The following is a 24,877-nucleotide window of genomic DNA, read 5'->3' as shown; positions in this document are numbered from 1 at the left end:
AACTGGAAAAGTTCAAACATGACTATACATTCTTGGCTGGAGTGACATTTTTAGCGGGGCATGACTATGAAGTTACAGTAATATATGTACTTGCATTTCTTGTTTTCCTTGGAAAAAAGGATTCAAACTACGACTGTAGTGAGTGCATTTTTAAAGCCCATGCAGCTGCAGTATGCTGTAGAGAAAGATGCTCTAAGGGAAATAGCGTTTATACTATGTCTATCTTACTATGTAATGTCATCTAAATGCTGACTTTAAGCTCATGAGATACTTAATAAATAGTTTGTCGGTATTGACTCAAGCTTAGTTAGGAGAGTACGTGAGGGACAATCATAATTAGTGGTTACCATCGTTTAGTAATCATATCTCACCAGTTTGAAAAATCTATTTCTTGAATGGCTGGAGCCTGAAGACGGACATAAACATGCAATGACTGAGCACTAACGGAGAGAAACGGTGGTACCAGCTGTAGCTGCGATGCCTTCAACCGCTCAAAACAGAGTGAAGGAAAAAAATGCTTGTCCTTCTTTTAGGTTTGTTTAAAGAATCAGAAATAGGGGTCATTGTCATGCTATATGTGCGAGGAGAGGGGATTTTTTATTCTGCTTCCCCAGTGTGACTAGGTCTGTCCAACTCTTACTCTGTCAAAAACTTCAGAAGGCCCCAAAGTGTTTGGTTTGCTTAGTTTTCTGAGATTCAGCCACCTGATAGTACAGAGTACACAGGTGATGCCAAGATGTATGTCACTGGCAGGCACTTGGGGGATCGGGAGAAAGAGGCTACCTCACACTGTGTATAGCTACAGCAAAGTAATTTTCTAAGGCTAACAAAGATCTGTGCTTTCCTTCTGATTGTGCTTTCCTTCAGTCTCTTTAAAAATCCTTTTCTCAGCTGGCACTTTTTCTCCCTCCTAGATAGTTAAGATGGGTAGTTAAGCTTTCTTTCCCCCCGCCCAAGATGACAAGTGTTTGGGCAGTGGTTTTGGTTTTTAAACCCTGTGCATGTCACTTACTGCATCGAAGTACCCCAGACTCTGCCTTTCTTTTTGGTAGCTGCCACGCTAGCGTCATAAACCGGTCTGTAGACAAGGATAGTGAGACACGTGGCAGATGTTAAATGCCATCCGGTGCAGGAAGGTAGCACATCACGTATCGGTGGTTTCCAGCCTGTGGACTTCCCTTGGACAGTATCTTGAGGGTGTAGGGAAAGTGACTGAGAAAAGTAAACTGGCAAACTCAGTACACCCAGTGCCCTTTGCAGTTTCTAAATCAGGCTACAAATGAAGGGTCCGTAAATAGGAAAAGGTTCACCACAACCATTACCACTACCAAGGACCTCCATCTGTGTCTTAATGTCTGGTAAGTTCCTTTACAAGGCAACTTTGTTACTTAGCTATCAGTAAACAAACTCGCTTAGGTGGGCACAAAGTATCTGGCTTTTTCCCCTCCCTTAGGCAATTTCCAGCTGAGGTTTGTTCCGTTCCTAGGACTAAGGTGGGATGAGGAAGGAGAGGCTCCTTCTTACATGCCTGAGTGTTCTTGCATTTTTGTTTCAGGCAGGCGCTTGAAGTTGGCGAGAACGTCATCCCTCTCAGAGAAGCTGGTATGTGCTGGCTGGACTGGACTTACCTTATTTTTGCAGAGAGATACTCGAGGTGTTTGCAGGGAGGTGTCAGGTACGTGCAGCTGCTCATCCAGCCAGCAGGGCTGGTGTGCTGAACACTGCGACTGAGAAGAGGGACTGACTCTGCAGCCGGTACAGCTATGGTACAGCTATTACCCCACAAAAACGGGGCTGGAAGTCAGGCGTCCTGACCTGCAGCGTTCTGTGGCATTTTACAAATAGCTAGTCTTCTGACAACTTTCTGGCTGATCTGCCAAAGCCAATCATTTGTAGGTTGTCCTTTACCTCATCTGGTAGGGAAAAAAGCACAGACAGAAGCAGTCTGCACAGCTGGGATCCTTATTAAGGATGGTCTGACAAGGTTCCGTATGAACAGAATTTTGCCATTCAGTCCTAATTTCGTTAAAAAGGTTAACATTTTAGAGTTCTGGATATACCATGATTCCTCTCTGGTTTTGCTTGTATATTCTGTATTTATTGCTATTGCATCTTTACTTTTTTTCCCCCAGGTGGCCCTTACTGGTTAGAATAGACCCATTTTGTTGGAGGCTCGAACTGTGCAAACTGGGTAGTAAAGATGGTTCTTTTCAGTTACACTATGAAGGCGTGTGGTAGGCGAGGCAGACGAAAGACGGGTGTGTTCTTTGTAGCTAAGGCAGTTTTGTGTTGCTTCTGGAACTGGAGTCTCATCTTGCCTCTGCCATAAAACTTCCTCAAGTCAGGCCATGCGTACACTTGCACAGGGTCCCCGTGAGATCTCCAGGTTCAAGCAGAAACGAAGACTGCAGGCGGGGAGAGTCTCACAAGTGCTGTCTGGTCGCAGGAGGGCTCTGCTCTGTGCATATCATGCTGTGAAAGCTCAGGTTAGGTTCTTGAGGCACTCAATGTCCCAGCTTGGTGTTGGTTCTCCATGTTGAATATAGTGAGAATATTCTCACTTTGCAAGCGGCTGCAGGATTAGTTGTTAGAATAAAACCTGCTCACACTTTGATGCAGCTGCCACCGGGTACATTGTGAAAAAGATGGATACAAAGTTTTAATGTACAGTTAAGCATTAACTGAAGCTGCAAAACTGTGAACAGCCACTAACACAGTCAGTGGGGTCAGGGGCTTGGCAGGAAGAAGTGTATGATTTCATGGCTATGATTCTTTGTGCCAATATAAACGGATTCAGGGTTTCAAAAGTAACCATGCTTCTCTTGTTTTGAGGTGTTTGACTTGGTAACTCTTGAATATGGTCCCAAGACAGAACACTTGAGGTAATCAAGCCTAGACACTTTATGCTTTTAAAGAACAGGTCTAGGAGTCCTCAAATAACTTTGTTAAAAACACTCTTCCCAACAGATGCAGTTGGCCTGCAAATTAACATTTTAGCAATTTAGCTGAAATATTGAAACATTAAATATAAGATGAATGGGAACTTGTGTTCTTGAGCGTGTTATGCTCAAATGGGGGGGGGAGCCTATTTGTCTAAAGGGGTGAATAATGTTTGCTAGAAAAATTACAATTAAAATGTAACCTAAGGATCTCTGATACTGGAATTACGTGGTGCTTGGTAAATTTTTCTACTGCATAAAGGATCCAATGTACCATTTCTGTGATAACCCTGTGTCAGGCAGGAGAGTGGTGCTGGGGAGCAGTTCTGCAGTGTACTGTAAGGCTTTGTCACCAAGCCGTTCTGCTGACCGATTCGCTTCTGTGAGTGGGGCCGATGGTTCAGACCAGTGGTAGTTGAGCTGTTCCAGAACCAAGACCTCCAGGTGTGACCTGTTCTGAGGAGCAAGCCTACTCTTACGAGGAGCTTGCTGCTGCTTAAGAGGCTCCTGTGGCACTGATAACATAATTTATGGCAAAAGGAAGGGTTTGTTGTCAGATGTTTTTCCTAGGTCTGCCTGACTCTATTCGCTTTGCCGTTTATGTGTTTGATACGTTCAACAGAAGTCTGATATCACACTCTGAAATGGTACTGTTTTCAGGTGAAGAGAGAACAGTAAGCTACTGCAAACATAATCACACTTCTAGCCTGAGTTTAGTCATCATGGCTTGTTAATGATGCTTCAGGAGCTTTTAACAAAATTCTTAGGTTATGTTCCTGAGGCAATACACTGGACTAACCAGATTTTGAAGGAGGTGATAAAATAGCAGTTGTGTAGTAGTTCCTGAAAACATGTTTAGAAAGAGAAGTTGCCAGGGAAGAAACCCCCTCATCCTCTTGTAAGAGTAAGTGATAATGTTCTGGAGATAGGAATCTGCAGACTGTAGCTAGGAATAGATTAAAAAAAAAAACACCTTAGAGGAGTGCTAATTCACTCCTTGCAATTTGTACTGGCAAGAATGAGGTAACAGGATAAGGTGGACAGTCTAGTAATAAAGAAACTTTGTGACCCCTACTTTAGTTTCTCTTTCTGCTATGCTTCCTATGACCTCAGATGAAGTTCAGCTAGTTCCCCTTTCATATAAATACCTTCTAAATAAATGTATTCCCATACAAGTATGTAAATACCTTTTTGTTATGGGGTAGAACACAGCAGTAAATATAACTGCCAGATATATTAAAATCATACCAGCTAACTTAAGCAGAACAAACAGTAGTGCTTGTTTGTTTTCCAAGCTTGGGACAGTGTCATGGCTATCCAAGAAGGAGCTGGGGAAAATGAGGGAGGACTTCATCATCAGTCCAAAATGCACAAAGTAGGTAACTACTGAGCATCAGGGCACAGGGCAGTAGAGACCTTCACTAAATGACTACAGTGGGCACAGAAGGGATCCATCCTTCTGTCCTTGCTTATTAAGGAGACGCAGCTCCTTAGGAGACATCAGCCCTGCATGCATCTGGGCCTACTCCCTAGGAAGCTTCCCCCACAAATGCATCATTAGTATCCCAGCTAGTTACACTAACACAGCCATAGATTAAGACTTCTCTAACATCACTAGTACAGCAGTTGGGAATAAAGTTCACAAAGTGATTTTTTTTTTTATTTGAGTAAGAGATGTACATATTTATCAACAGACACAATTCCACTATTTTCCAGAAGTGTATGATAGACAGGAATTTTCTGGGCCATATGGTCTTTATGGTTTTATCAATCATCTTCTTCCTGAGTTTATTCTGTCATCAGAAAACTACCCTTGCAAGTTCAAACAGAACCTGTGGAATAGCAAACACATTGATATGAATTTTTATTTGATTTAATAATCCTTAAAACAGCTTACACTGTAAACAAGATAATCTGAAAAATAACTATAGCTGCAGTTCAAAAGTTTCTTGCTAAGAACTGAAGCCTAATCCCCTTGTACAGTACATTAATAAAATAATCTTGATTCTCAAAGTATGAAGCATATAAATTGTACTTGTTATTACATTTTCAGTGTGATAGTGGAAAAAAACCCACCAACCTCTATGGTAATGAGTATTACTATCATCCACTCGAGGCGCAGAGCATGCTTTTCATTCAGGTGATTTCGCATTAGGTCCGTCAACTCCATGCAGTGCTGAAGCTTTTCATTCATTACCTGCAAGAGATTCCAAATATGTGGCAAATCTGGATTCCATAAGGGGAATGAGATCACTAAATAAGGAAGACAATCCACAGAAGGGCTCACTGAACAGAACTAGAAAGGTGTTAACACTTCTGCAAAAGAATAGAACAGAAAGTCCTGTAAGGCAACATGCACAAGCAACAGAAGTTTCAATATAAATGAGTTTGTTATTCCAGTAGGTTCACAAAAATAATAGAAATTTAGATATGCATCTGCAGGTATTAAACCACCTCTGGGTGATAATCTACTCATGAAAACAGGCACAAGCAAAAGAAGATGCAGCTTATTGGAATGCCTCAAAAGTAACTAAATATTTAAGGTTGCTGTACCACCAGAAGAGGTAGTTTTTGTGCTTCTTATATTGGTTCAGCAGTAAGCATTGTGTCACCCTTCGACAAACTGACCTGAATGATCATGTCAATAAGAAGGCTGCTTCACATCTCAGTTTTTTTAAGTTGTTTTCTTGCATTTCAGAATAAGAATAAAATCTCCTCTTCTTATAACTATTTAAAGCCTAATTTAGTGGCTCAGGAAATATGCAATCCATTCATGTGAGGCAGAGTTGTTAACCTAAACTGGGTAAAAGAGGCGAGTGGGTTACGAACACGTAGAAAAGGGGATAGCGTACAGGAGCCTATTGTTCTGTGTTCAGTTTCTACAATTAAAACAGATATTCATGGAGCAGTCTGTAACCCTGCTGAGCCAAAGACAGCTGATCTGAGTGTGGAAAATTCTTATAACAGTAAGACACCTACCTTAACTCTACGATTAATGTTGAGGAACTGACAAGTCTTGTCATAAAGCTCTTCCAGTTTTTCTCTATCCCAGTAGAAGTCGGGTGTTATTAGCAGGTCTGAACTTAGATTTATACGGTGTCTAAAAGAATGGGTACAACAGTAGTTCAAACTTCCTTTTGGTGAATATAGGAGCAAATATTTACATAGCAGTTAAAAGAAACAGGAAAATTTTCCTACAATTTTAAGTAAAATATGAAAGTCTCCTTTCATAATAAAAATATGACTGTAATGATTGCATAAAATCAGTCGTATCTCCTTCAACTTTTCTGAGAATACCATACTGTGTAACAGTTTTGAGCATAAATGACTTTTGCCTTATGGCAACGTTGCCGCCTCGGCTAGTGACCTTCCTTAACTTTGGCATCTGCAGGGAAGTCCTTGACTAAGCTGCTAGCTTGCTGAAGCTGAAGTAGTTATTGGGGAGCTCCCCGACAGCTTGTTTCTCTCTCAGCACCGCCAAGCATGACTGGTACTGCATGCTGGCTGTGTGAGCATAGCACACCTTTCAGAACTAGGCTACTGTCTCGACATTATAAAAGCTAAGAGCTAAAATCTCCCACCCTCAACCTACTGCTCACATAAGTCTTTGGACACTTAAAACATCGTTGTTCATTACTGAGTAGTCCTTCAAGTAATGATATAAAATCCAATGTTTAAAACAGGAATTGCTTTTTTATTTACTTTTTTCTTCACTGATTTGGAGTTGTTTTGGTTTTTTGTAAGAGTATGTGTAATGCTCTGTATTCCCAATGGCCAAATTTCAATTGACAGGGACACCCCCCCCCCCCCCCTTAAATTCTTACAATGTAGCATTAGTTTCTGAATAAGTCAAGGGAAGAACAGAACTCAGAGAAAGTTTTACTAACTCTAGGCCATAGTTAACAGTTCTACCTATGCCTGTGCTTCCTCCTGGTATCCTTTGCATGTATCTACTATAATTACTGGTTACGAGACGTGTGCTGCTGGACCTAGGGAGGGAAAAGGGTGTGGAATTCGGCCATTTACAGTATGCTGCTTAATGCCTGTCTATAGTTGAGATGCCAGTGGTGAGATGGTGAGCCAGTGGGTCCTCTGACTAACGTAACAGTACACACAGTCTCCAGCCAAAAGAAGATTGAAGGAATCCCACACCCCAACCCACCCCCCGCCATTTAGCGTGTATTCTGGTCTTTGTATCATGTGTAACTTAAAAATTAAGTTCTGTGTAATACAATGTCTTGGTGTAAACAAAAAAAGTTACCTTAATGCAAAGAGTTCTCCAATTTTCTGCATTACATCTGCATGAGACAATTTCACCTTCCTTCGTGACTTCAGTATCTGTGAAGTAACAAGTTTTTCACTGCTTTGGTCAAGTAGCATGTACTAGGAGTTAAGAAGTCTGAAGTTCTACAGGCTGAAGTATATATATGAGTTAAAATCTGAATGCATATCATTCTCACTAACATTTGAGTTTTGTTTGCTGAGTGCCTTGCTTATCTAGCATTGTATGAGCATGCAACCGTTCATCCAGGTTTTTCAATAAATCACTGAGTATGCAATCAGTATCAATACAAAATCCTGGAGTGTTTTCTATGAATGATTTCCTGAACAAGAGATCATTTGTTTTTTTCTTCCTACTATTGTTATATTTAAGTCATGACAGTGTTCTTTTACCTTGCCACTACTTAGAGCATATTTATAGACTTTTTTTTCTTACTACAATGTATTACCATTTATTTCCTTCATTAAAAGAAATAAAATAAAAATTATTATTTCTCTTTTGAACCCTATGAACCTCATCTTTATATATGATGTCAGATGGACTCTGTAGTTTGTCTCATGAAAAACTGTGGTTTAAGTAATTCGCTCAAACTCTTCATTATATTCAAGTTAAAGCACATGATTTTCAGCCCAAGCTGCCACACACTGTGTTTGGCCAGGTTTTTAAGTGCTGCTTGTCCTGTTACACATACACATTCAACAGTGGCAGGTGACAGTGGCACAACATGGGACGCGTTATCCCAGTGCAGAACCCCATGCCCAAGCCTTTAAAGGCTGATGATTTCTTGTCTCACCACTTTGCAGGTGTTCTGAGCTTCTCTGTGTCAGTGGCTTTACCATCAATGTGTTAAGCATTCAGTTGCTTTTTCCATTTCCTTAGCTGTATCTGGACCGATCTTTTGTAAAGTACAGGAGGAAAGAAGGAGAGAGATACAAACAAGACCTCACCTCAGGAATTGACTGGATAGATTCCACAAAGTTATCCAATAATGATTCCCAAATAGCCAGCTTCACTGCAACACAGAGGTGACAGAGTGGAACACTGTGAGAGAGATATATGCTTTCTAGTAATCATAACTTTAAATCTGCCAACGTGCTGCTTGAAGACACGTTGACACATACAAACATTATTTGTAGCAAGTTACCGTTAGTATTGTACAATCCATGTTCGCACATCTACGGACAAACATGGGTTGGACACTGACACAGCTCTGCATGCAGAACCACCCTGAGTGCAGCACTCTCCTCCCAGTGATCAGTTCGGATCCTGGAGAGCTTTTGCTTCAGCTCAAAAGTTGTATGTTTCAGTGGTCTACTGTATGTATGAAGCCTGTGCAAACTACATTCCAAGGAGGCTGGAGACAATGAGCCGTGCTGGAGTCAGGCTGACATCATGTGGTGCCACTCCAGAGTCTCCACTGCATTTCTAGTGTCCTGTAGAACACTCATTCTCCATTTGTCCAGTATTTGATGCAGCATACTCAAACCATGGAGAGTTAGCTTGGATACGTTACAAGTACGCTGCCTGTACTTGCTGAAGCTAAATGCAGACTTAAGCAATCTCCCATTTTGTTTCTAGGTGAATATACTATTCACTAAAGATACAACTTCTCTTCTATGGAAGCTGTTCAACATAGGCAATGGCAACACAAATTCTACTATGCCTCAGCTCGAGCCTGGGAAGATGCTTCTACACAAAGATGATATAGCGCAGGTGGTGTTCTGTAGTCTGCAGATTCCCAGACAAGAATGAAGTAGTAACAGATGAAAAATTAACCCTATTCACTGAGAAAAATTAATCAGGGAAGATTTAATTGTCAAAATGAACTCTTTCATGGTAGTAATCGATAGTATCACCTAGTCAGGACCGGATAGTAAATCCAATGCTGAGCATTTTTCACGCTCATCTTTTGAATAGAGGCCTCATCCAAGTCAGTGACTTAAACGACATTTAATTTAGCCCCTGAAAAAAAGCCAATAGGCATTTCAGCTGTCACTGATTATTTGAAAGAGGTTGGTTTCTGCTGTGTCATAAATTTGACTCAAGACTAGACTTGCATCCTTTATTTTTATTGAACGTTATTGAACTGTTTTCCTTTATGAGGTGCATGTCTCACACTAACATAAATTGGTACCAATTACCTCCTGGGAATAAATCTCTTACCCCACTGTATGTGGCATCACTCTTCCATGCAGTGGCTTTATGAATAAGAAAACTACAGAGCACTAAAGGCTTTGTTTTCCTCAACAGCCCTTCCTTCGACAGTCAAGAACCATTTAGTTATACTGTACCCCTTGATCAAATGACGTATCAGTTCAAAAACATGCTTCTGTTTCTTGATGTCCCTTCTCTTTAAAGGTGCACTTCCCCAAGTGCTACAGGAATCCTGCAATTTACCCTAAAAGCAGTAGGGGTAGACAGACTAGATTTCCTCTGAAGGTCTTTTTGAGGACGGCCTTACTGCTGCTTACTTCTACTCTCACTTCCTACCTTGTTTGAGGTCTGAAGCAGCAGAGATGGGTATTTCCTCAAGCAGCAGCACCACTGCTGAGACTGACTCCTTCCCAGTGCCTCCCACTGCCTCCTGACAGAGATACCACCTGTGACACACAGCCAGGGCTAATAAGCCTGGAAAATCTTATCTGTGACTCTGGTCCACACCTTTGATACTGGTCTACCTCCCCAGCTGGGAATCCCTTCTTTAGCTGGCATCTAGCTTTTTCTGTTAGAGGAAATGATTTCAGGATGAATTCCCTAAGATTACTGCCAGGTTTCTAATACTGGACTCTATGCTCACTGCTATCCTAGAATAGTTCTCAAGGGTGGGGAACAGGATGGTCAGTAGAATGTGCATCTTTTGCAAAGTATGTTTCTTAACGTGCTTTGTTCATCTTTAAGAAGATTTACATTGGATAAGGTAATTCCAATTTACAGAAAAGGAGGCAAGAGCTTTGAAAATGAATCTTCCCACTAAAGCACAATCAATCCTTACACAGTTCACCTAAACCAGACACTGAGTCTGCTCCAACCTGTCACTGTACAAGTCCCACTTATAATGACATGTCACAAAATCTGTAGGATAGGCTGATTGTACAAACAATATTAACTCACCAGAAAGACAAAGGGCATTTGAAAAGGCAAATTTCTGCAGAACAACTTCATTGCTATCCAGCTCAGAATTTAACAAGATTTCTCCTTTATGAAGCTTTGACTGACCTCTGTTAAAACAGGATTGAAGCATCTTCATTGATTAAGCCACTAGCAAAGGCACATTTAAAGAACAATCAACAATGCAAGAAAGGCTGGTTGATTATTTTCATAAAGCATGCCATATCTATATGGATATCGCCCCCATTGTTGCATTTTACTCATGTTGAACCTGACAATAACCAAAACGAATCACAGAAAATTAGTTCCTCAGTCTAAGACTAATATTATGACCAAATTTTCTAGGTTGAAATGAAACTGCAGCAAGCTGTGATGGTAACTACAGCATTACTATATACACACAGATAATTCAGGGTAAGCAGGATGCTGGCCTCTCTCCTGCTCTCTATCTCCTGTATTATCTTTCTGTTTCCCTTTTCTTCTGTCACTTTTCTCAGTATCACTCCCTCCCTGCTATGCTGGTAACTTCCCTGAAACCTCTACTGCATAGAGTGCCAGCAGCAAGGAACAGGGGCCATGAGAGTCATTCAATTTATCATGTCAATCTCAATACGAAACTTGCATAAACACAAGGGAATATGTCAGGAATCACAAAATACACAACTGGATAGTACATACAGTTTTCAAATGGCCAGGAAAAATCAAAACCAAACCCCTGTCCTTTTATTAGGTTACCTTAAATATGCTCAACCTCATTAGCTCAGCTCCTAGTGTTATAGTGTTTTAGTTGTTTTATGGTGCTGTTGGAAAATTACAGATAATTTTTATAATCATTTACATTAAGAAATATTTCTGTAGAGATCATTTGCTCCCCATGATGAAAAAACATTATTTAACAAGGCAAGACAACTTGCCAAGTTTATCACTACACAGTATTCAAGCTACAACCTTCCTAGGAAGTGAAGTAGGTGCAGAATTACATCTTTATATATGAACCTAGATGGTACTAAGGAAAGCTTACACAGAAAATCCTTTCTAAGCTCAGATTTGTCTCAATAATGCATATTTTTTTTTTTTTCTATGAGCTACACAGTTTCTGTTTGAGATTGCTGAAGAACACGTTCACTTATGTGGGCATAGAGCTTCGTGATTTACAAAATCTAGTGCATAACCAAGTCACAAAGGCCATTACTTGCAAATTCAGCTGTTCAGGAAAATTTGTCAGTTTAGATTTACTGTTTTCTCCTTTCCTTATTTTACTCGTTTGAAAAAGAGTAAGAAGTATATTTCTACTAGCTGCTTTTGCTTGAATTTGTTTTAGATGTCTGTTAGCTTTTATATCAAGAGTGCCTGAAGATACTTACTCTCCTATTCTATAGTTCATCTCTTCATTCTCCCAGTGGACTAGTGCAACTTCATACGGCTGAATTTCATGCTGTTCTAGCACTTGCATGACATTCTTCATCTAAGAAAAAGACAATTGCATGCATAGGGACAATTACCATGCAGCATACTATCACTCTGCAAAGATCTAGCCTATAATAGGTTGATGAATGCAACTTTCATGCTGAAGTTATTTAAATAACAATGAATAGGTGTCCTAAGTAATGAAGTGATTATTAACAGTTTATTTCTGAAGCTATCTGTAGCTGTGTGGAAAAATTTGTGGCTATGAACAACTGCAAGGAATCTGTGACGAATAAAATGTCATTTAATGTCTGCATATATAAAACAAGGTAAGGATTAACCACAGCAGCAGTAAAGACAATGTGGATGTATTCAGTATTACAACAATACACTGTACAAGATTTTGGCACATGTCTGAGTGTGGGAACAAATCTTTAGGGTGAGCACATCGGGTGTCTGTTTCTGCCAAAATTACTAGTTTGCTGCTAAAATCAATAGTTTTGTTTCAGCTGCCAGAGGTTGGGTTATATTACAGAAATCCTTTACCACTACAGAAATCTGTAAAATTGGTTTCAGCTGCCCACATTCAACCCTGTAAACAGTTAAATGTGCAATTTAACTTGCGGAAGTAATCTCACTGTCATTTTATTCTCAAGTACCCTAAAACCTGATGCAGGAAGAAAGAGCCCTTTTCTCTCAAAACACTTTCTCCTCTGACATCTGACTTAGGATCCCTCATCCTTGTTCCTTTCTATGTGCTACAAGGCTCCCCTCAAAAATAATTCTGCAATTGGAACAAATTCTGAGCTAAAAAGAGCACTCACCTAGAGGTTTTTAAACGGCATTTAGCTACACAACAGCCAATAAAACAAAAATCCACCACAATACACTTTTGATGCCTAAATTCTTTAAAGGGATGAATCTTCTATTAAGTCATACTTAAACCACTCTCTTCAAAATAATAGATAAGTTAATGTTTTAGTGCAAAACTATATGCTAGCAAATTGTTCATGAAGCATATTCTCCAGGTTAAGTACTCTAAAAACAATCTGTTGGATCACCTGCAAGAGGGATTTTCTTTGCAGTGCTAGCTTTCCTCATGGCTTTCAAGAATTTTGGTGATACCATCTATTACATAAGAAATGGTAGCATTTTTCACTAAAAAACCCCCAGCCCTACAGCTGCAACTGCTTGTTTTACAACCCTGAATTTAATATTAGCATGACTAGTACCTGCTATATATTCCAAGAATTGTGGTAAAAAAGGGTATGAAAAACTATTTTCATTTTTTAAGGAAGGAAGCATCTGCTGTTAGGCCAGTCAGCTTGGCCACCCAGCTATGCTGTGTCCAGGGACAGTTCAGCAATGCAAACCTTGCTAAAACAATGCCAGAGTTAACAGCCAATCCACAATGTAGAATGCCAGATTTCAAGAGTATGTTCACTTGGATCCAGGTGCTCTAGCTGGCTTTGTGAAGTCACTGCTAATACAGTAATAATTATGCTGTTTATAATAGACTAACAGTCCCTTCCAGAACTACGACCGGCTCAGGCTTCCCAGGGCCAGTACAGAGCAAGATTTAACACAGCTTTACAGACCACAACCAATTCTGTGAAATTGATGTCTTGTAATATGCATACTTCCAAAGTTCTTCCATTGCTCTGGATAACGAGAAATTGTATTTCAGTGGCAGCTTTCTTTTATCTATTCAGAGTAATACAAAGGCTTCCACTGACTGATGTGATTCTTCTAGGCCCAGCCTAATTTTACGGAAGGGACTACCTGTGACACAGTACATTTAATGAGATGTTCTGGATTCACTGAATGCAAACTCTTGCTATTACAGGCACTCATGTCACACAATTTCCTCTTAAAAAAAGCAGATGAAACTCCACCTCAAAACTAGTTTTGCTTTTTGCCCTTGCTATTTTTGGTGGGGAAGCTGTTACACAACCTCCCTACTCAGGTATTTGAAAACGGTATTTTACATTTTAAATTTCTATTCATGATCAGTCTGTAGTTATTGCTGCTTCTGCTAAGCGTCCATTAATGTAAAGTAGTTTTTCTTCTCCTAATAGTCCTTCTGGAGTACTTTTAAAAAGCACTTTTGTCCATTCACAGAGATTCTCTACATTCTGTTTTACTGAATTACTTTCAGTTTCTGTTCTACAGACCAATCTGGCTGGTGGTTTTTTTGTGTGTGTTTCAGTTCATTAAAACATGTGCATAAAAATACCTCCTCTATTTGAGCAAGTTGCTTGGAAGTTAAAACTTTTACTATGATTTCAATAAGCAGAAAGAGGCAGTTTTCCTCTTCTGTTATAAATAAAGATAGCAAAGGACCAAATAAAGTTACTAATGCTGACAAGAAAAATGTGATATCAAATCTTCAATGGTACTTAAGCATGTACAACAAAACAAGATTTTTCAGAGTACTCCAGTACTCATAAAATCAACAGGAGTTAGTCAGCTAGTCTTCTGTAATACCTGTGAATCAGTAGCGTAGTTACAGCCATAGCATCCCAAGTGTGCTACAGGCAAGGTTTGAAGGGAGAACTAGTATCTTTTTGTAGGCCAGCTGATATACTGAAACCCCGCAAAACAGGCAGGGAATCAGGAACATTTCAGGTCCAAAACAGAAAAAGTGAACTCAAATCCAGAAAATGTTCACATCTGGAAACAACTGCTCTGTCTTTTCATTTACCTTAATGAAAATCCTCCTGTGAACTTCTGTGTGTCTCAGTATCATCTATTTAATACACCACGATTTCACATACTCTGCCTACAGGTAATATAGGTACTTTTTCTCTTTGCATGTAGAATCCAGTTTTATTTAACCACAGCAATAAAAATAAATATATTAAAAATTAAAATAACCATAAACATATTCATAAAAATAGATATGCCTGTGGCATACCCCTCTTGGTCAGCAAAGAGCACCAAATTATCATAAGGGGTATGTCATTTCAATATCAACATATTTTAACAATTATACCAATAAAAATATTCCTTCAAAAATTGCTAACAGTTAGAAACACAAAAGAGTATTAAAAAATTGCTTACCGATTTTATCTCTTTCAAAGTTATCCAAAAGTAAGTTTTGAATAGTTTTGACTTAAATGGCTCTAGAATGATCCTTTTCTTCTAACACCTTTTCTATTACATTAGTGCCTTTCAAACAACCATTCACAGGTCGATTTTTCTGATCTACTTCTTCAGTATGTATTGCTGCAAGAATTTTCTTTTTGTCAGTCTTACTAGATTAATGTTTCAGAATTTTGGCCTTAAGTAGAAAATGTAATCCACTTTGTATGTTACACATGTATTTGCTCCTTTTGTGCAGAAAGTCAAGTTTCAAAGGTGATGTATCAGCAACCCACACACTGGAGAGCAGCAGCAGGCAAGCACCTGCACTCATCAGAAGAATCAGTCCTTCTCTTTCATGGAGAGATCCAAGGTCCCAAACAAAGCCCAAGCATGCTGGGCTTTGTGGGATTGACAAAACATCCGTTTACAACATTTTAACAAACAGTTTCGCTTTACTTACACTTTTCTCTTCCACATTCCAAAACACAACAGCCCCTTCCCTGTGAATTCAAGGAGAAATGGAAGTGTAATTATACTGTTTCGAATGTATTTTGATGCAATACTCAAATTGTACAGTGGCAATTTTTGTCACTGTGAATCAAGAAACTTAATACCATCTTCAAGAACCTACATAATACTTGCTTTTTAACCATACTTTAATTAAAAAGAGAAGATAAGTTATTTTTTAACCATTTAAATAATTCTGATTTTTTTTTAATTGTTCTGATTTGACAGTTATTCCTTGAGTTTCATGAGGTGTTATGATGCAATGATTTAGCAAGCTGCACTACTTCTTTCACACCATTGCTTTTAATAAAATAATGTTTGGCGCATGTTTTATAACTTACCTGAAGAAAAAAATCATGCCAGGATCATCTTCTTTTGCAGACTTCTCAGTACCAATCACCAAAACGTTTGCAGCATCTAGTTTGAAAGAAATTAAAAAATTGAAGAATTATTCAAACTTCTAAACATGATAGCTATAAGCATAGAATTCCAGTTTAACAGTTACATGCTAACACATCAGTCAGTCCTGTATTTAATTTTTCTGATGGAAATGCCAGGAAGCAACCACAATATCAGACTACACTGATTCTCTGAAGCATCACACTCTAGACAGACTCAGACTCTATGTTGAACCTCACTGGAATCTTCAGTTAATGAAATGTAACAGTTTTGAGTAACAAAAGACTTAAGGGAAAGCTGATGCAGGGCATAGTAAATAACCAGAAACAGAATACAGCAGTGGACGGGCAATGTGAGGGAACGATGGAAGTTCACCCACAGTTGCAGAGAAATTACCCTTTAAATCTGCTTGCCCAGAAGATCTTTCTTTTTTCTATACAGCAAGGGACTAATCTGCACTCAAATTTTGCTGACTTTGCTTTGATAGTCAGAAACTTGACCGAGCGTACACCCAAGACAGGAGAGGGTACATCTGCATTCTCCTTCGGATCAGAAGGGTGCCTTTGAAACAAATCTTCCAGCCACCCTCATTTACCACACTTCTGGTGTACACTGCAGAACGGTGTCAGAGTACACAAAATGGATTTTGTTTTTTGGTTTTTTTGTTTTTTTTGCATTAAATGAAACTGGAAGAGGAGCTCCAAAAAATGCACCTATGGTACTCCCAACCACCTGCAGGACATTTGTTACAAAGGACTGGACTTGAGCTAATGTTAAGTAGAATGCCCCAAAACTTAAAAGATGCGGATGCTGGGTTCTCAAAACAGGGTTTTGGTTTTTCCCCATGCAGATCTGCTCCACTGTACTACTCACTAATATAGATAAAGTTTGAGAAGGCCTGATGTGGTTTTGACACGAAGAAGGTTACTTTCCAGCATGAGTCATTTTGTTGCAGAACTACTGGAAGCTAGACCAGCAAACCCCCTACTTCTATTATAAAGTGAGACTCCAGAAAGAGAAATTTGCAGGGCCTAATATAACACCTAAGCCTTAAAAAGTTCAACCCCTTTGCAGAAAGATCACAAGCCAAGCGACAAGGCATCAAATTCCACCTGTGTACGAATTCCACTCTCTGCTTTACTGCTCAAGCCACAGAGGCCAGGTAGACTAAGGCAGCAGAGAGAGATAACCAAGATACACTTTTGCTAATACCTGAGTTGAGACCACAGTTGGTCTGTACTAACTCTTTGAAAGACTTATCTTTCACTTGCTATTCCAGTTCAGAAGCACATGATTTGATGAATCGCTACAGCAAGTTTTGGGTGTGAAGTCTGAATTTACCATAGAGGAAACATTTGTCTGCATTTTCTCATTTGCCTTTTCAAATATCACCCTTATCTTTATTTATCCACTCCAGCCAAAACATGCACAATTGAAGATAATTTGGTCCATTGTAAGTGGAGGTACGGGATCTGCCTCTAAAATGTTTTTAAAGAGATTGAAAACAAGAGTAATGCTTAGGAGAACACTACAAAGCAACAAATCCACACAATAATTGCTGATTTAGATTTCTATGTGCTAATATTTTTCGATTTTCAAAGATTCAATGTTTGAGTTGGTGACCAACCACTGCTACATGCACAAGCCAACCACCACAAAACATCAGATCTGCTGGCACAATCCAACATCCTTTCATCATGACTTCCTCCAAATTTTTGATAAACAGAGTATCTATTGTGAGGAGTCAAAAACACACCATGAAAAAATGAAAGAACTGGCAAAACCCACGCTCCCAGGGTAAAGTACCAGCAACAGCAACACTTACCCTGCAATAACTCACAGTTATGCTGGGGATTGTACAAAGTTTCTATCATGAAGCTGTGAAACCTGTGCTGGTTTTAATACAAAGAAACTACAAACAAACACGAAGCCTATACTCTACAGCACCTTGTCTTTCCATGTTTGTCATTCTGTGCAACACAATCATTAGTAAAACTTGTGTTTAAAAGAGACCCACCAGAGTATTACTGCACTTGGATTATTAAGTGTTTGAGAGGCAGCCAGATATTTGATAACCTCTACTGAAATGCCCATAAACACTATCTGTCATTCTCTTAGCTTCATATAATCTCTTCCTTCAAAGAAGGAAAAAAAAAAAGCATACTACTGCCAACATATGAAAATCACAGCTGTTCTAGGGCATAAGGTTCCTTCAGCTATAAAAAGCTCCATTTGTTTTTCTCTTGTAGTATATTTCAGCTATTTCCAAGCCATACTTTCCCAAATCTTCAGAGATAATTGATTCTGGTTTCCATACAAAGTATTTTGCTGAAGTCTAAGTGAAGCATTCAACAATTGCTAGCATATATTTGGCCCAAGTAAAAAAAAAAAAAAAAAAAAAAAAAAAAAAAGTACCAATGCATTCTCTTTACTAGAACTAAGCATTTATGTGTAGATATTTTCATTTCACTTAGCTGGATTCTCTCTTGCATGCCTTCCCCTCCAACCCTCAGTGTTTTACATTAATAGAAGTGTGGGTATGGAAAGAAGATGCAAGACTTCAAATTACAAAATTACAAAATTGTTTTGACAGCTGAACCACTATGGTATCACCTTACTGAAAGATGAATTAAAATAAAGACAACTTCCAGAATTTTTTCAGTTAGCAAATTTCTATGGAAATTCTTTGTATCAGAAAATTTCCAAATTTATTTTTCTTGCATGCATCTAATTTTTCAATACTTTTAGTGTAATTGTAATTGTGCGGAAAAAAATTATCAAGAGGTAACAGCAAGTGCTAGTTATATTGCTATTTTGAAAGGTTGAGTTGTGGTTTTTTTAAGCAAAGCAGTATTTTTATAGGGAGTCTGATATATTCTAGGGTATTACACCAGAATAAGAATACACGAGTTATAAAAAAAAAAAACCATATACCTCACCCATATTTAGTTTCCCAAGGTGTAACATTGCTTTTAATACGTTTCAAAAATCTACCTCTAGGCAAACTTGTTATTTCAACATATCCATGTGAAGTCAGGTCATGACACAGATTACCAAGATGATACTCATCTGCTGTTGCAAAGGCTGTGCACTGCATCAGATTCTGTGCCAAAGGAATAAAGATTTGAGTTAGGGAAAGGCTAAAGCAAGATGTTCATAACAAAATCGTTTGCCTCAAATTTATCATGAGAGTGACATTTTTCCTTTATTCACTCCTTTCCACAATATCATTGCCATGCTGTCCACCTGGTATACAAACACTCACGAGATTACTTGCTCCCTCTGAGTGGGAAAGCAAATCACAGACTGAGATCAAACCAGCTGACCTGAGTAAGTCGCACCACAAAACTCTGTGATAGAGCCAAAACATGAACCCTTCTTCCCTGAATGCCAATCAAATGCTTTAACAGTAGAGCTACACTTGCTACTGCTCTCCCATCCTACAGCTTATGACATGCTCGGCTGACCACCGAAATAAAAAGCAAGACACTCCCAATATCAGCTTTAAGATCTATACTTTAAAGACAAATGGAATTCAACTGCGCCAGCCTGCTTATCAAACAGAAGCTCCAATGGCAAACATCATGTTCCTCCAAGCAGAAAGCTCACTGCCCAGGTAACCCACTGCCCAGGTAACCCCCAGGGTATGAGCCACTGTGGCACAGAAAGCCACAGCTCTTCAGGCCAGTTGTAGGTGCTGCAGATCTGCAGCGTCCCCCCGAGCTGAATCTGGCACTAACACCACGGTCTCTACTGACACTGCTGTCGAACAGTATACAACAGCCAGAGCTTGTCTCGATATTCCACAGTCGTAAATAACTAAAATGCCAAATTGAAATAAATGACTGGAAAAATCATACTGACTTGCAATGAGACTGACTCACGCATGGCAAAGAAATCTGTGTAAAGATTTTCTTGATTAATCAAACAAGGCACAATAAACCAATTTATGAATTCTACTACTCATTTTAAGTGGATTTCTTTGTTCTGATACCATGTATGTCCCATGATAATGTTTTTCAGTACAATGTAGTGGAAGATATCCAGAAAGCAACATGTCTCATTGTGGATCAGTCACTTTCCAGCTTTTTGTAACTAATACAAATGAGGATGTAACTAACAACAAATGAACAAAAGAACTGTACTCATCTGTAAGCATTTATACCCACAATACACTTCAACTTAAAATCCAAATTACATTCTTGCAGCATTCATACACTATCAAACAGCAAGGCTTAAAAAGGTGTTCTACTCCTTGGGGGGCCTGTTACCAGCCATCAGAATCACGGCCACACATTTAAACCTTCTTCACTTTTTTGATGTTAACATTCCGTTATCATTTCCAAAGCTTTGCTTTCACATCATCTTAATTCAGTTATCACTAGCAGAAAATAAACTTTAAAAGTAATTACAATGTTCAGTGAGCAATTTTGTAGGCTTATTTCCATGACTATGCTACGAGGTTGAGTTAACAGTGGAACAGAATTGTGTTTTCAGTCCCCTCGTTGCAGTACCTTTGAAAAGTTGCATTATCACAATTTCATCTGTATAGATCCATTCTCAATCTCTAAACTGCCAGTGCAAATTATATATTTCAGATTCTTCCAGAAAGCTCTGGTTATTAGAAGTACACATACTCTGCCACAAAACTCTTCTGTCAAGAGTTAAGGGAGCAAACTCTTCTAGCTAGTCTATAATCTGAAAACCTCTATCCTGCTCTATGCTTCCCACAGTTTATGACTTGTGCTATTGTTCATTTAAAGACAGATGCACTACAGGATAGACTTTCTGTCTTACTGCTGCAATTTTAGTTGCAACGTAAAGACTTTACACCAGAAGTTTGCTGGTAAGACTACATGCCTGAAATAGTACTTTGGATATGCACTAGTTTGTTTTCTTACAATGCACTGTTTCACTTAAATTTCCATTAAAATCTTGTTTGATGTGGAACATTCAGATTGGGTGTAATTTGAGACCAAGACACCTAAAATATATGTGTTCACAGGCTCTCTAGATGTCTACGGTCCCATGATAGTTGGAAATATAGCCAAAAAATCTGTACTCTAATGAGTGATGCAGCTAATCCTAAAATAGATGTGTTAACTGGCCGGTTGACCTTAATCCCACGGTTTCTACTATGTCACTTTCACCTGCAAACTTCAAAACAACAGAATACAATATCTGTACTGGTGCTAGAAAGAAACTCCAGCTACTCACCTCCCTCCTTTCTGCCTACAGCTGGGCCTTCATTGAGATTCTATTCAGAGCACAACAACCATCCGAGCAGCCATCCTAAGTACCTTAACAAGCCCTTTTCCATATCATCATGCCCTCAACAACTGCACAGGCTCATGGAACCATAATTCTCCTTAGCCCATCCCTTCTGCTTTTAAGTATAGAAAAATTTTTAAGAAAGAAAACTTGTAGGATGAACCTAAATCCTCACATCACCATAGGAATCAGTCTTTACCTTAAGGATAGTAAATACTACACCTTTACTTGATTTTCAAGCTTTTTCTAGGCTATGTGGCTATAGCATTAAAATTAGCTCAGTGGCTTTTCATGCTGCCACAGCATAAGTCATTGATATTGGGCACAATTTTATATGCTCTTGACTTGTAGCTTTTTGCCCAATTTGTAAGCCTGTTATTTGCATACTGATTAGAATAAACTAATTCTTATTTTCATTTAAAACTTGTCCTGTATTTAAAAAGCAACCCAGAAGACTTGACTTTACGAGATTAACTAAACTGAGCAGTGACTTAGTCACTAAGCCAGTTAAGCGCTTTCAAGTAACTCCTCCATCTACCCTGAAAAACTGGTCCTACGACCCTTTATCACTGCTGGTGCTCAGCACTCTGCCTGTAAACCACACAAGAAGACCAGTGCTGAGGAGAGGTGGGAAGGACATCATCCATGGACTGTTCTGCAAAACAAAGGTGGCAACTGTCAGGCCCTTCCAGACAGAGACCACCAGAGATCCTCCAGGTTCTTCATGATAACCTTAGGAGTGGGCCTAGAGCTAGTGTCTCAAGGGGCAGATGGGGACGGAGAAGAGGCAGCAACCTGCCCCTGCGTAACTGCCTGGGCAATAGAACCTGTGTTACTGGAGGGTTCTTGGTGACCTCCACCCACAAACAAGAAGGCAAGGTCAGCTTTTTCATGACACCAGGATTTAGGGAAAACCAATGGCATGCTGAGAAAACCCTCAAGAGTTCTCCATTTGCTCTACTTCTACTAGTCATCTTGCATAAATCAGCCACGTCTTTAAGTTATTTCTCTGTACTACATATCTATAAGGAAATACACAAACAGGTTAAAAAAAAAAGCTTATTCCCAAAATACTGTCAGCCTGCAGTCAAGGCAACAGCCTCTCCATACTGCTGTAGATGCGGCTATATATCTGACCAAACTGCATGGAGTTTATTCAAAAATAGCAGAAGTTTTTGTTAGGTCTGACTTTATGTGATTTCTGGCACAGCATTTTGCCATGTGGAAGCTTCCTCAGAAAGCATATTATTATTTCAGTATATCAGGCAGGATTTTCTCCATTTCTTAACAATGGAAAAATAGCAGTGCCTATTACTTGCATACATACATACAAAAATGTCAAACAAAGAAACTGTTTGCATTCTATGCTGCCATTTAAAAGCCTCAAGAATCTAAAAAAAAAAAAAATCACTTCACCCAAAAACAAAAAGAAGCAACCTCTGAATGTAATGTCATAGCATGAATAACAAGCTTGAAAGATTACATGGTGTTCCAGGACTAATAGTCTTTACTTTCTTTTTTCAAAGCAATGGGAAAATACGAGTGGGAACGAACTTGTCTATAATGGAGTCATTACGTTACGTTAAAGCATACTCCTGCTCATCATACAAAATATTAAATGGAGGCTTAGATGACCAGAAGGCAAGCATTACAACTTCAGCTTCTTTGCTCACATTCAGTAGATCATATCGTAGCCATATTTTGCAATGTGGAAGCTATTTCTGAAAGCACAATATTTGTTTCAGTCTCATCTACAATACTATTTTATTAACAATACTCTGGAACTCAGTTGTTGTAGCTTGAGAACAGTAACACTTCTGACACCAGGATTTTCCGTGGAGATCTTATATTACAGTATGCTTGAGGTCTGCCTTGGCTAGTATTGAGGCTTGCAAAGAACCATCTTAAAGAGAAACAGCCACAAGTAGGCACTGTTCCACTTAATCATACCTCACTTTAACCAAAATAGTTTGTTGCTGCAGTTACTCTGCAGATCTAGGAGTCTGGAGATCAAGGTGCTATTTCTACACATGGAATAATCTTCCTCAAGCAACATAGGCTACGTCTGCACCTCAGTTTCCCATCTGAAACTTAATCTGAATATAAACTTTATACTATTTACTTTCATCTTGATTTCTGTCTGAGTGAAGCCTTAAAACTGGGTAGAATTGGACAAGCAAGGATATCTAGGGAAAGTTAAATTATTCTGAAAGTCAGACTTTGTTTCTCAATATTGAATGTGATTTGAGAGCACTGGTTAAAATTATTTGTAATGGATTTCCTCTTTCTGCTTTAATGACTACTTACCTTCCCTCCACTTTGTTTAGACATTGCTAGTAAATCATCATTTTATCTTCAGAATACCAGACACACTAGTTTCTATCGAGCTTGTTTCTGTTTGCAGAGTTCCAACACTAGGCTAAATAATGAAATCCTCCTCAACAAATAAACATGTTAATTTCATTAAAAAGTTAGTCTAAACCCAAATCTGATTCTGAATTAAATTGATGAAGTTCCCTTAATGTTATACCAACTGTAAATTTTATACTTTACCTCCATATCTGACAGTAGTGGCTGGTTAGTTCTGGATGGCTGCTTGGTCCTTGGTGCCTTTGGTGGCCTCTTCACTGGCTGGTTACTGTGTTTTGGAATAATTTTACCAGCTGAAACAACCGAGTAAAATCGTGATGATATGTTCCAAAGCTTTTTAATATGCTCTGTATTGAGCTTGTAGTTTTCCGTCATCGCCACACCAAAATATTTCCAGGATGGAAAAAAAACCTCCCCACTCTGATAATAAACATTTTTTCCCAAAGCCAATACATTTCCTTGGAGCAATTGCCAATTCTTGACTTGCACACATTGACTTGTTAAACAAGGGGAAGCAGTTTTCAAATCATACAAATTCCAAGATTTCGTTGTTCTGTGAGCGGTTCTGTCAACTTCATTATCCTGCTGTAATAGTGGACGTCCAGTTTTATTAAAGCTTTGGCATCGGCATATTGTTGTTAAAGCGTGGAAAGATCTAGTCCAAAGGCGCAGAAGTTTCAGTCTCATTGCTTCCCTCAGAACTGTATTTAAAACAAACAAAATCATCCATAACCTTTTGGAAACAAATAGTATTATTTCCCCCTTATCTAAAAAGCGACCCATACTCTTTTGCATGTGTTACTACTCCTAAACACATAAACATTGGTGGGATTAAGCAGCTTTTTTTTCAGTGCTGTGGAGATACTCTAATTAAGATCAAAACACATTATTGAGCTGTATGCTTGCAACTCACAGTGAAAAAGCAGAATTGGCTGCTATGTCGATATGTAAGCAGGCATCTTTTCCCTCTGTGGCTCATTCTGTGTAGCAGTCTGCGCTCTCAGTTAACCCCACTGACGAAATTACTCACGGGCAAGCACACACCTTAAAGAGGACATCAGACTCCATGAATCATTATTTTATATATAATAAAAACAACAATTAGATTACTATGTGCTTGTTTGGGAATGTCACCTAAGGAATACACACACCAATCAGCATCAGCTGAAACTGCTGCATCGCAAACAGCCAAGCACAGCTCCAGCTCCATTCGTCTGCCATGACTGGGGCGAGAGCTGAGTTAATCAGGTTACGGTCCTGATCCTGCCAGTACACAGAGCTGCAGCAGGGGCCGCAAGGCCTGCTGGCAGATCTACCTGTGCTGAACGGAACAAGGACAGTGTCCATACCCTGTTATTCCAGAATAAGAGCAAGCTTATTATATTTGCGCTACGTTGCATAAGCCAATCCAATAAACTTTAAAAGTATTCACAGACAGTAGACTGAATACCTCAGTGGGTGTGTTTCACTTGCTGAAAAATCGCAGCGTCAAGTCCCTGCCCCCATC

At 39.1% G+C, this 24,877-nt stretch overlaps 1 protein-coding gene across 1 annotated transcript; it reads right to left on the bottom strand.

Annotated features, from left to right (window-relative positions):
* Positions 1 to 4,273: 4,273 nt before the first annotated feature.
* RMND1 (required for meiotic nuclear division 1 homolog) lies at positions 4,274 to 24,096 on the bottom strand (the record flags this gene model as incomplete). Its single annotated transcript, XM_081998284.1, has 11 exons — positions 4,274 to 4,771; positions 5,020 to 5,136; positions 5,919 to 6,039; positions 7,201 to 7,277; positions 8,169 to 8,233; positions 10,333 to 10,439; positions 11,694 to 11,794; positions 15,284 to 15,323; positions 15,672 to 15,747; positions 18,724 to 18,832; positions 23,554 to 24,096. The coding sequence occupies 11 exons, from the start codon at positions 24,094 to 24,096 to the stop codon at positions 4,739 to 4,741; spliced, it is 1,389 nt and encodes a 462-aa protein (XP_081854410.1). The 3' UTR covers positions 4,274 to 4,738.
* Positions 24,097 to 24,877: the final 781 nt, after the last annotated feature.

Source organism: Phaethon aethereus (genome assembly GCF_964289735.1).
Source record: "Phaethon aethereus genome assembly, chromosome: 3".
Lineage (NCBI taxonomy): Eukaryota > Metazoa > Chordata > Aves > Phaethontiformes > Phaethontidae > Phaethon > Phaethon aethereus.
Note: the sequence above shows the minus strand (reverse complement) of the source record. Positions and strands in the feature narration are given on the sequence as shown.